The sequence below is a fragment of the Hemicordylus capensis genome, chromosome 2 (genome assembly GCF_027244095.1).
Source record: "Hemicordylus capensis ecotype Gifberg chromosome 2, rHemCap1.1.pri, whole genome shotgun sequence".
Classification (NCBI taxonomy): Eukaryota; Metazoa; Chordata; class Lepidosauria; order Squamata; family Cordylidae; genus Hemicordylus; species Hemicordylus capensis.
Window position 1 is genome coordinate 15,636,088 of NC_069658.1, and position 12,155 is coordinate 15,648,242.

Here is a 12,155-nt window from a genome sequence, read left to right on the forward strand (position 1 = left end):
GCCTGCGAAGTCACGCAAAAGGACGACGTCGCCCGTGAGAGTTAGCAGTAGCGCCTCTTATCCTTGCTGCAGCGTGGAAGATTAAGTTAGGGTCAAGGAAACTCGGCTTCCAGGTCGCTAGGTTGACTGCCGAGCAGGAGAGAGGTATTATTTTTGTAATTCTTAACCCCTGGTAGCTGGGACATGACGACACAAAGCTGCCGCGGGAGATCCCGCTAAGTAGCAAAGAGGATACAATCGCACGGCTCCGCTCCCTTGTTGTTACAGTCTACAGTAGAATCACATGTTGATGGATTGTACCACGCTGCAAGGGGGTGTGTGTGTTGCATCTTGGAAAGTTTCCATATGGAGGGGGAATCCAAACGGCAAAATGAGCATGACATTGATTGCATAATACTGCGAAATAAGCACGCCCGGGAGAAAGTGAAGGCAGCCCTTGTCCCCTGCAATGCTGATTTTTGACAAGCGAGTCTTCCCCGCCCCCCCCCCCGGGGAACGCATTCAGAACTCCAAGCCTCGCCCTGCAGCACCAAGAGGTACAATCCAAGGAAAGGTTGCTCACCGGGTCCACAGGACTTCAGTATCAACTGAGGTGGGGGGACCACGCGTGCTTGCCGTGGAGGGAAGTTGTGGCTTGGATCGCTTCAGGCTACAAGAGGAGGAGTAGGAGGAACAGGAACACAGGAAGCTGCCATATACTGAGTCAGACCATTGGTCCATCAAGCTCAGTACTGTCCACACAGACTGGCAGCGGCTTCTCCAAGGTTGCAGGCAGGAATCCCTCTCAGCCCTATCTTGGAGAAGCTGGGGGGGCGGCGGAGTTGGAACCTTCTGCATGCAAGCATGCAGTTGCTCTTCCCAGAGCGGCCCCATCCCCACCTTACAGGGCTCACATGTAGTCTCCCATTCAAATGCAAACCAGGGCAGACCCTGCTTATCAAAGGGGACAATTCATGTTTGCTACCACAAGATCAGCTCTCCCTTATCGGCTTTGCATGCCACCCCATGTTCCCTGCAAATAGCCAGCTAACCCCCCACTTGTTGGGGAGGAGTTTTGAACATGTATTTAAATTAAATTGCGATTCTCTCACTTGCGATGTTAAGTAGTGCCGCCTGTTCTACCATCTTATTTGGCTGAATGTGAGAGAAAGGAAGGTCTTAAGACAGGAGTTCTCAAACCGGGTTCCCCAGATGATGTTGAACTACAATTGCCGTCATCCCCAGTCATGATGGGAGACGGTAGTCCAACATCCGGGTAACCAAATTTGAGACCCTCTGACTTCAAGAACGGTATTTTGCCTAGATCAGGGGTTTCCAAACTTGGGCCCCTAGATGTTGGGCTACAGCTTATCACACTGGCTTTTTGCTGGGGATGATGGGAGTTGTAGTCCAACAACATCTGGGGATCCAGTGTTGGAAAGCCCTGGCTGAGAGCTGGTCTTGTGGTAGCAAACATGACTTCTCCCCTTAGCTAAGCAGGGTCTGCCCTTGTTACATATGAATGGGAGACTAGAAGTGTGAGCACTGTAAGGAACGCTGTAAGATATTCCCCTCAGGGGATGGAGCTGCTCTGGGAAGAACATCTAGGTACCAAGTTCCCTCCCTGGCATCTCCAAGATAGAGCTGAGAGAGAGACTCCTACCTGCAACCTTAGAGAAGCTACTGCCAGTCTGTGTAGAGTAGACAATACTGAGTGAGATGGACCTATGGTCTGACTCGGTATACGGCAACTTTCTAGGTTCCTAAACTCCAACTCGTTCATGAGACAGAAATTGGTTCTTGGCTCTGCGAACAAGGAGGAGTTGGGAACCCACTTCTAAGCCTTAATGAGAAGTCTACAATCTTAGTTTGGGAAGTAATTGTGCAGTGTGAAAACTTAACTAAGTCTTTGCTTACAGACTGTGTGTGTGAGAGAAGTGCACCGGCAAAGAATATCCGAAGACAAATAAGTGTGGAACTCCAAGTAACAGTTTTGATCTGAATCCTGTTAAACTAGAAATGGGAGGAGAGATGGTCTTGTGGTAGCAAGCATGGATTATCCTCTTTACGGTGAATATGAATAGAAGAATATTGATATGCCACCTAATAGTGCAGTGGGGAAATGCTTGACTAACAAGCAGAAGGTTGCTGGTTCGAATCCCCACTGCTACTATATTGGGCAGCAACGATGTAGGAAGATGCTGAAAGGCATCATCTCATGCTGCACGGGAGGAGGCAATGGTAAACCCCTCCTGTATTCTACCAAGAAAACCACAGGGCTCTGTGGGTGCCAGGAGTCGAAATCGACTTGATGGAACACTTTATCTTTACCTTTTCAACAAAAGTTCCCAAAGTGGTTTACAGAGAGAGAGAGAGAGAGAGAGAGAGAGAGAGAGGTTTCCTGTCCCCAAAGGGCTCACAGTCAAAAAAAGAAAATTAAGATAGACACCAGCAACAGCCACTGGAGGAATGCTGTGTTGGGGATCGATAGGGCCAGTTGCTCTCCCGCTGCTAAATAAAGATAATCACTACTCTTAAAAGTGGTGAGTTAGCTCAGTTAGCAGGGGATTTTGCCCCTTGCTTAGCAGAGTCCGCCTTTGTTTGCATTTGAATGGGAGACTATATGTGAGTAGGGTAAGATATTTCCTTCAGGAAATGGGGCGGCTCTGGGAAGAGCAGAAGGCTGCAAGTTTCCTCCAAGATAGGACAAGGTTTTTTTTTTTTATAGGACAAGATTTTTTTATTGAACCAACAAACTACCAAAGCATACAGTACGTTGCCAAAGCACAATTTATATACAAAGTGATTGTTTGTACATCATATATCTACAAAGATTTACACACAAGGATTTGGAAACCCACAAGGTTATGAAGTATATACAGGTAGTACTGTAACTCGGGGGTGGGGGATTTCAAGGCACATCAGGTAATTGGGGGGGTTACGTCCGACGTCCATTTCCACAATTTGTCCCATTGCTGTTTAGAAGAGATACTCTTGTCTTTTTGCACATAACCATACAAACTTTTCCAGAAGAGATTTACGGTCTCATCTGCGCGAACCTCTTGGTCGTGTCTTCCCTCCTTATTCCTATGCAGGAGTATTGCATACATGACATACAGGTTTACTAATCTGATTACGAGAAGGGGAACTTTCCAATTCCCTAGTATGAGGGCACCCGTTCCATCCCGTTTCCTTGAAGGTTTCTTTCTGGGACCTCGAAAGGAGGTTCTATCGCTCAAACCCAAGGTTAGTTATTCCCAAGTTAGTTCTTCTTCTGTTTTTCCAAATCAGGCCACTCTAACAGCTTGCTTACTCCCTGCCACACTCTTTTGGCTACCACACACTCTTTTAAGAAATGTGAGTGGGTTTCCCTGAATGTTTTACCTAGCTCACTAGCTTTCTGTTTGCAGGTGATTTTAGGGCACTCTTGCTGGTCCTCTGGGAGCCATGGCTTAGCCGCATTAAGTGGTAGTACTTGGTGGTATAAGCGCCACCTTGTTTCCCATAAATGGAAAGGGACTTTTTCTCCTTAAAGAGAGCGATAAGGTGATCTGGTTGCAACAAGTACTGTGAAGTGCAGTGAGAGAGACTCCTGCCTGTCACCTTGGAAAAGCCACTGCCAGTCTGTGTAGACAGTACTGAGCTAGATGGACCAGTGGGTCTGCCTTGGTAGAAGGTAGCTTCCTATGTTCCTAGAAATGCCTATCTTCTGGATGTTATTGATGCTCAGGGGGAAGAAAAGGAGTACTCTGAAATTGAAGATTGTCAATTTCTTAATTGGCTACTGTAGCTGTGCCTTCAAGAGCAGCTTGATGTGTGGAAATCGGAAGGGGAAAGCTTTTCACTACACAGAGGTAAACATTCTTGTCTGGTAATGCCAGTCCATCAAGCTTTCCCAGAAGGCGCAATTAACAGTGCCTGGTTGAAAATTTGGTACCTGTACTGAAATGAAAAATATGCTCTAGCCGTTGTAGCATGGAATGCATAATAAATAAATGTAAGCACTACTTGTGAAGACTGCTGAAGTGAAAGTGGTTAGGGAAGACCTTTTTTAATTTCCATTTTTTCTATGCTGCCTTTCCGTCGCTCCCAATACCTTACAACCGAATAACAAACATTGGCCCAGGGACATTGTCTTAAAGTGTGATTTGGTCTTGCCAGTACATCTTGCCAGTAATTTAGTCTTGCCAGATTCGTGAGTTTGGGGTGGTAAATAAATATGTCAAATAAATAAATCAATCAATCAATCAATCAATCAATCAATCAATCAATCAATCTTGATGTCCAAATACACACACACACACACACACACACACACACACACCGTTTGACAGTTGGTGAGAGAGGGCACCCTATAAATCAACTTGCACATGTTCTTGTCTCTCTTAGTTGATGCATTGATTTGAGGGGAGATGTCGATGGATGTAACTTTTCTGGGAACGGGTGCTGCATATCCCTCTCCAACCAGAGGAGCCTCTGCTACAGTGGTCCGGTTTGAAGGAGAATGCTGGCTGTTTGATTGTGGCGAGGGGACACAGACCCAGTTCATGAAAAGCCATCTGAAAGCAGGTCAGTCTTGACATCCCTTTTCCCCTGCTGCCTTTTGTCCTATCTCTCTATCCTCTAATGCAGGCGTTCCCAACCTGTGCTATTCCAGATGCTGGTGAACTACAACTACTATGAATATCTACATCCTGCTCTTCAGCCAAAGTTCTCAGAGATTTACATAGAACAATGAATAATAAATAAGATTGTCCCCTGTCCCCAAAGGGCTCACAATCTAAACTGCAACGCCCGTCATCCCCAGTTACAATTTATTGTGGCTGGGGATGATGGGAGTTGTAGTTCACCAACATCTGGAGTACCACAGGTTGGGAAACCCTCCTCTCATGAAGCGTTTCCCAACCAGTATGCCATGGCATCAGCATGGCACACTGGCCAATGAGCTGTGCCACAGACCAAGTGGGCCACAGCACACTGGCCAGTGTACCATGCTGATGCTCGGAGTCACCGCCAAAAGTGGGAAGTTTCAATTCCCCATTTTTTAGGTCACTCACCCCATAATGCATCTGGAGGGACCCATCTGTCCTAGTGCATAAGGGGAGTGAGTCAGCTCAAAAAGTGGGGAATTTAAACTTCCTGGCTTTGCAGATAACTTGCCCAGTGATGCACTGGGAGGGACCCGTCTCTCCTAGTGCATAACAAATAGATTTTTAAAAAATTGTGCCGTGACGTTGCCAGTGTGCAAAAAACAGAAAAAGTGTGTTGTGTTTTGGGAGGCAAAAGGGTGGGTGTGTCTGGCAAAAGGGTAGTGTGCCTCAAGCTTTTTTCTTTCTTAAATTGTGCCTCAAGCAAAAATAAAAGGCTGGGAAATAGTACTCTAATGCCGGGGTGGGTAGAAGGTAAATCTGGATCTACTAGTAGATCTCTGGGTGTTTTGCAGTAGATCTTCAAGAGCAGCCCGATTCAGACTTTATGCTGTACGAGTGCACAGATGTCTGTACACACATACACATGTTTGTGTGAATGACTGTACCTTTGTTCATTTTAAAAGTGAACTTGGATACAGACCCTTCACATGCATGGTATCGATAGGAAGTATACTGTTCCTGCATTCCGCACAACATGTTAATGACTGTACCTGTGTACATGGTACATTTGTTGTATGAGTGTTGAACATAACATGTGAATAGGCCTTCTGTCTTCTTGTTGCTTAACAATTACAACAAAAAGGATCCCCCCAACTTCTATGCATTTGTTTAGATCTGGAAGATGATGTGGTGGGACTGTTTATCCCTCCCTCTGCTGCCAGTGTTGCCACTCTGGTTTCTTTCTTTTTAATTAAAGGGAGTCCCACCCAAACTGCTTTAAAATATTTTTATAAAATGTTTGATCCAATCGAAGATTTCCCACTTAGGTTAATTTCAGCTCCTTTTGGTCATTACTATAACCTTTTTGGTGTGCCATATGCTTTGCAACATTTAAATCATGTACTCTTTCAACAAATCTGTAAGGGAAGTTCAGATGAAAGATAAGCGAATTGCTCTCCCAAATGAACTTTGTGGTTTTACTGGAATTTGAATGTGAGTTTTTGTCTAGCTGTTTTTTCCTTTGGTGTGAATCTGCATTTTCTTTAAATGCAGCTTGTATTCTGAAATCCTTCAGCTCAAGTATATTTTATCCCTGTCTTAGGTAGAATTACCAAAATCTTCATAACTCATCTTCACGGGGACCATTTCTTTGGCCTCCCGGGGCTTCTGTGCACAATCAGTCTTCAGAGTAGTCCTGCTACAAACAAGCCACCAGTTGAAATTTACGGACCACTTGGCCTCAGGAGCTTCCTCTGGAGAACTATGGAGCTCTCCCACTCGCAGCTTCTTTTCCCTTACGTTGTCCATGAGCTGGTGCCGACGCTGGATCAGTGCCCTGACGAAGAACGGAAAGAACAGTCTTTTGTGGACAGAGATGAGGTCTCGCCTGAAAAGCTGCAAGGAAATACTATTTGTCTGGACCCTGTAGAAGACTCCTACACCTTGGTGGACAATGAACAGTTTGTGATGAAGGCATTCAGATTATTTCACCGCATACCTTCCTTTGGATTTCTAGTGGAGGAGAAGCCACGAGCTGGCAGACTGAATGTCCAGAAGCTGAAAGAACTTGGTAATAAGTCAGAACTAGGGGAAGAGTCAGTACCTATTCGACATTTATGAAAACTGTCCTGTCGCTACGCTGAATTTTGTTGAATGTGCCATATCAGCAGTTCCCAATTTCCTTTAACAAGTGTATTCAGTGAGGCGAGTCTCGCGATCAGTGAGACTCACCTGAAAAGGGTTAGCGGGAAGAGCGGGCTTAGCCTGCTCTCCCTGCAGATTGGCCGCCCACACGACTGCTGGCTCCGTCACGGAGCCGGCGGGGGCTGTGGGGATTGGGGGCTGCATGGCCTCCAGAGGTTCCAGGAGGCCCGGCCCAAGTGCAAGCGCACGGGGCATCCCGAAGAGACCCCCAGGACCAGGAGGATTGTTTCAGCCTCCCGGCGGGGGTCTCCTTGTATGTTGCCGCGATGCGGAGCCACACTGTGCAATACACGATCAGAAAGCCGAGGTTAATGGAGCAGGGTACTTGGGGAGGGGTTAAGGGGAGGGGTACTTTGGGAGGTTTGCCTGCCGGGAGCCGTGCAGCTCCCATGGCAGAAGACGATCGGCAAAAAGCGGGCTAGGCTCCCTTCACCCGCTTCTTGCCGATCGTGAGACCTCCTTCAACACCTCCTCCTTGTGTTGCAAACCTTCAACTCACATACCCCAGAGAGAGAGAGAGAGAGTGTGTGTGTGTGTGTGTGTGTGTGCGTGTGCGCGCGTACACGCATGCATGCATACATGCACAAATTTAAATGTTACAGTGATGATTTCAGGCTACTTCAGTCAGTGGCTTACATCCAGACGAGGTTGCTCATGAGTACTCCCTTTGAAATTAATAGGACAGATACATTTGGCCCATTTATTTCAGTAAGACTGCTCATGAGTCACCTAATCTGGATGTAAGCTAGTGATGTTTCTCATAACTAACATTTTGTGTGTGTGTGTTTGTGTACGCACACAGACACGTGTTGCAGTTAGGGAGACAGGCTACTACAGTCATTGGCTCACATCCACGCTAGGTTTTCTCAAAATAAATCTATTTGGATTAATAGGACAAGTCTACCTGTCCTGTTGATGTTATCGAGAGTAAAGGTAAAGTATGCCATCAAGTTGATTTCGACTCAGGGCGCCCACAGAGCCCTTTGGTTTTCTTTGGTAGAATACAGGAGGGGTTTACCATTGCCTCCTCCCGTGCAGTATGAGATGATGCCTTTTCAGCATCTTCCTATATCGCTGCTGCCCAATATAGTACCAGCGGGGATTTTAACCGGTAACCTGCTCTTTGTTAGCCACTTCTTCCCTACTGCACCACTTAAGGTGACTCTGTGTTCATTTCCTGAAACCTGTCAGTCAGGCTGAGGGGAGGGTGTGCTGATCTGCAGTGGGCGGAGGCAGGTGGGCTCTGAGTACCCACTGGGAGCCTATCAAGTACCCCAGGGGTACTTCCTGTTGGGAAACTTGTACATTATCATAGATTTATTTATGTACCATTTATTAGATGTATATGCACTATGGCCTTTTTTTCTAAAACTAGGAACTCAAAGTGATGTATTTAATGAGAACATTCTCTAGGAAATATTTCTAAAACAATATTGAAATGTAGCTTTCAAACATTAAGAGCAACACGCATGTCTTTTGCCTTGGTTGTTCAGGAAGTACCACAGTTCCGTAACAGAACTATTCAGGCACTATGTTGTACAACTGTACATATGTTTGCACACTCGTATATTTGTTTGTGTGAATTACTACCTGTGTTCATTTTAAAAGTGAACCTGGGTACAGGCTCTCAAATGCATGGTACAGAAATGTACTGCTGTATCGGTGTTCAACATAGTATGCGAATAACTGTGCCTGTGTACAGATGTATCCTGTGTCAATTGTACACTCATACGACTGTTGAACATGTGAATTGGGTTCCATAGGCACTACATTTGGTCGTCCCCTCCAACTTGTAAAGGACAGTAATGCGTATCTTCAGTAATCAAATTTGTATTTTTAAATTAATAATAATTTAAAAGATATCTAGCATTTGTATGGTGCTGTAGACCAGGGTTTCTTAACCTTGGGCCCCCAGATGTTGTTGGACTAAAACTCCCAGAATCCCCAGACATGACCTTTGTGGCTGGGGATTCTGGGAGTTGTAGTCAAACAACATCTGGGGGCCCAAGGTTAAGAAATCCTGATCTAGACTGATCCAAATGTCTTGCAACATTCAGTAAATCCTTACAACGATCCTGTAATTGTATTACGGATTGTGGGTCTGATTAAAAAATGACTTGCCTAAGGCCACCTAGTTGATTCATAGCAGAGAGAGATTTGATCTGAAGGCTCACTGCACTGAATGAATTGGGATTAATCTGAGGGTTCTCAAATGTGGGTCCCCAGAGCTCGTTGGACTCCAACGCCGATCATCTCTAGCCACAGTGGTCTTTGGCCATCATGGCTGGGGTTGTTGGGTGCTATAATCCAGCCACCCCTGGGGATCCAAGCTTGTCAACCCTTAGAATAAAATTCTCACAGCACCTTGATGATGTCATGAGTACTGATGTCACACTTGAGTGAACCAATGACTAATATCTTTCCGAGCATGTGGTGCTTCCTTTTCTCAATAAAAGAGAGTACCGTGGCATTTTAGCAATGAGCTGATTTTATTGGCGCAAATGTTTTTGAATCATCTGCCTCTTTTGTGCAATAAAGTAGACAGTTGGCTATCCAAGCACATGCTCGTTAAACCAATTAGTCCTTAAGTTGGCTATATACTTCCTGTCCTTTTGCAATTACAGACATCTGCAGCTATTCTTCCTTGAAAGATTAGGGTGACCTAATCTGAAACCCCATGAATTGCTCATGGAAGTTAAGAGCAGTGTTCCTTTTTCTAAACCATTTCAAAGCAGAACACACCTCTTTTGATGGAAAAAGGAAGATCAATAACTGACACCATGGCAAATGGAACATCAGTGCGATGGGAGAAGCACTGGTACTTCTGAAACGTTTAACTAACTCTGCTCCATTGCTGGCTCAGTGGTGAGGGGAAATTTCAGCAATCTTTCCTTCCCCAAGGAAGCCCTCTGTACAACCTGAAAACATGTCCCTGAGGATCACACAGCCCCCGGGGACATGTTTTCAGCTGACACAGAGGGTTCCTGGAGGAAGTGGAGGTTGTTGAGATTCAACACATGCTAGCACCACACACATTAGACTTGGAACTCTCCTGCCACATTGGGGCTTTGTTAGTCAGAAAGTTAGCCAGTGTTTTTATGACACTAACCACTATACCAGGCTGAGGGCCTGATTATTGGTTCAATAATCTGTTGAACTGGTTACTACTTGTGTTTAGGCATTCAGTTCAGACTCAAGGCAACCAAGAGATTTTACCTTCAGTTCTGGTTCTCTCAAGAAACCTCATTGACTGGTTTTTGGGTCTGCATTCAGTTTCAGCATGGCTACCTATTGAAAAGTAATTTGTACCTGTGCTTTAACTTCTAGGAGTTCAACCAGGCCCTTTATATGGTCAACTGAAAGATGGCTCTACAATTGTTCTAGAAAACGGGACCACAATTTCTCCATCGGATGTCCTAGAAAACCCTCTCCCTGGAAGGAAAATTTGCATTTTAGGAGATTGTTCTGGTGTTGTTGGTGGAGGAGCAGCGATGCTTTGTCACGAAGCAGATTTGTTGGTTCATGAAGCCACATTGGATGACACTCAAGCAGACAAAGCCAAGGAGCATGGTCACAGCACTCCAAAAATGGCCGCAGAGTTCGCGAAGTTGTGTAAAGCTAAGAAGCTGGTTTTGTCTCACTTCAGTCAGAGGTATAAGCCAGCTACTCAGATCGGTGAAGGAGATGTGGATGTAATGGAACTGAAGAGGCAAGCAGAGTTGGTGTTGGACGGGCAAGAAGTAGTATTAGCGGAGGATTTTATGACAATAGATATTCCAATTAAAAAACAAAGATAATGCTACCTGCCTACATATGGAAGAAGTTAACTTGTTGGATATATTAAATCTACAGCCGTAGCAAGCTTTCAGATTAGTTTCATAAGGCCCAGTTGAAGTGGGTTGGTTAAGGACCCTTTGGTCTTAATGGGCTTTGAACTTCCTTTCTTAGCATCCAGTTCTGCACAACACAATACACCTTTAATTCCTTAATAATGTCAACAATGATTGAAGGTGTTCCCTAGACATCAAAAGAAGAGGTACCTTTTAAGCTTAACCCTCAAATCAACTTCAAGTGCACATTAATCAATCAGATTGGAATTAAGGCTGTAGTTTTTTATTCACTTACGTGGGAGAAAGCCCCACTGAAACCAGGATGACTAACTTTTGAGTAAACATGTTTAGAATTGGGATGCGTTTGTTTAGCTGAGGGTTTTGGCCTCTTAAAGTTAAGGGTGTGCCAAGGGTGTTAAAAGAGGTATTATCATAACTGAGTTTGAACAGTCAGCATTTTCTAGGTGGATGTAATGGCTTTATGTTAAAAATGCAAACTAATAAAGGATTTATATTTATGCCAGAGAGCTTGTGGGTTACTTCTGTTGTTGATACAATTTATTTTATATGTATACTGTTTTATTTTATAGTATACATATTTTATATGTATACTAAAAAAAAAATAAAAGCCCCTCTTTGGCTTATATGAATATTCTGCACATATTATTCAGTAAAAGGCCACAAGATAGGTACAACTATGTTTTTTGAGGTCTACGAAGTTTTTCAGCAATGGAAGAAATAATTGATCATCAGACCAGCCAACTGCACAAGTAGCCCATGCAATTATTTGGGGTGGCCATATTTTGAAGTGAAGCATAGGATATTAGAGTTGGAAGGAACCTTAGAGATCTTCTAATCCAACCCTCTGCTCAGTGTAAGAAACTTGCTACCGCATCCCTGACAGCCTCTTTTTGAAAACTTCTAGTGAAGGAGAGCCCACCATGCATGTGGCAGACTGTTCCATTGTCTAACACAGGGATGTCCAGCCTCAGTCTTCCTGAAGTTGTTGACCTACAACTCCCATCATCCCTGATTATTGGCCTCTGTGGCTATGAATGATGAGAGTTGTGGTTCAACAACAATTGGAGGGCCGAGGTTGGACACCCCAGCTCTAACAGGAAATTCATCCTAATATGGCCTGAAGCCGATTCCTTGACATTTCAACCGATTGGTTCTAGTTTTGCCCTCAGAAGCAACAGTGAACAAATCTGCTCCTCCTCTAGAACATCCCTTCTGATTTTTGAAGCTGGCTCTCATATCTCCCCTTAGTCTTCTCTTCTCTCAACTAAACCTATCCAGCTCCTTCCATTGTTCATCATAGAACTATGATAGAACTCTGTTTCCAGATCCCTCAACATCTTTGTTGCCATCTTTCCAGGGGTGAAGCCGCCTTTGGGTGACCAGGTTCAAATAACCAGGGCCACCGCCCCTCAGGGGCTGCACCTCGCAGCCCCAACACACACACATCCCCGCGTCTGTTATGGATCCAAGCTTTTTAACTACAATTGTGGTTTTACATTGTTAATATTTTGATTTTTGTTTTAATTTCTTT

The 12,155-nt window shown here is 44.8% G+C and overlaps 1 protein-coding gene across 7 annotated transcripts; it reads left to right on the forward strand.

The window, feature by feature from the left end:
- ELAC1 (elaC ribonuclease Z 1) lies at window positions 1-11,126 on the forward strand. Of its 7 annotated transcripts, XM_053289205.1 has the most exons (6): window positions 1-144; window positions 1,899-2,049; window positions 3,710-3,833; window positions 4,369-4,548; window positions 6,172-6,639; window positions 10,101-11,126. In XM_053289205.1, the coding sequence occupies exons 4-6, from the start codon at window positions 4,392-4,394 to the stop codon at window positions 10,568-10,570; spliced, it is 1,095 nt and encodes a 364-aa protein (XP_053145180.1). In that variant the 5' UTR covers window positions 1-144; window positions 1,899-2,049; window positions 3,710-3,833; window positions 4,369-4,391; the 3' UTR covers window positions 10,571-11,126. The 7 variants fall into 7 exon arrangements, with proteins under 7 accessions (XP_053145180.1, XP_053145175.1, XP_053145178.1 ...); XM_053289200.1 differs by lacking the exon at window positions 3,710-3,833; XM_053289201.1 differs by lacking the exons at window positions 1-144; window positions 3,710-3,833 and adding an exon at window positions 335-536.
- The last annotated feature ends 1,029 nt before the right edge of the window (window positions 11,127-12,155 follow it).

What these genes read in the sequence shown, in the direction of transcription:
- ELAC1 (XM_053289203.1), top strand. Translation starts at nt 4,392, where the DNA reads ATGTCGATGGATGTAACTTTTCTGGGAACGGGTGCTGCATATCCCTCT. An exon ending in GAAAAGCCATCTGAAAGCAG is followed by an intron (nt 4,549 to 6,171) that starts GTCAGTCTTGAC and finishes TCCCTGTCTTAG; the next exon opens with GTAGAATTACCAAAATCTTC. An exon ending in CCAGAAGCTGAAAGAACTTG is followed by an intron (nt 6,640 to 10,100) that starts GTAATAAGTCAG and finishes TTTAACTTCTAG; the next exon opens with GAGTTCAACCAGGCCCTTTA.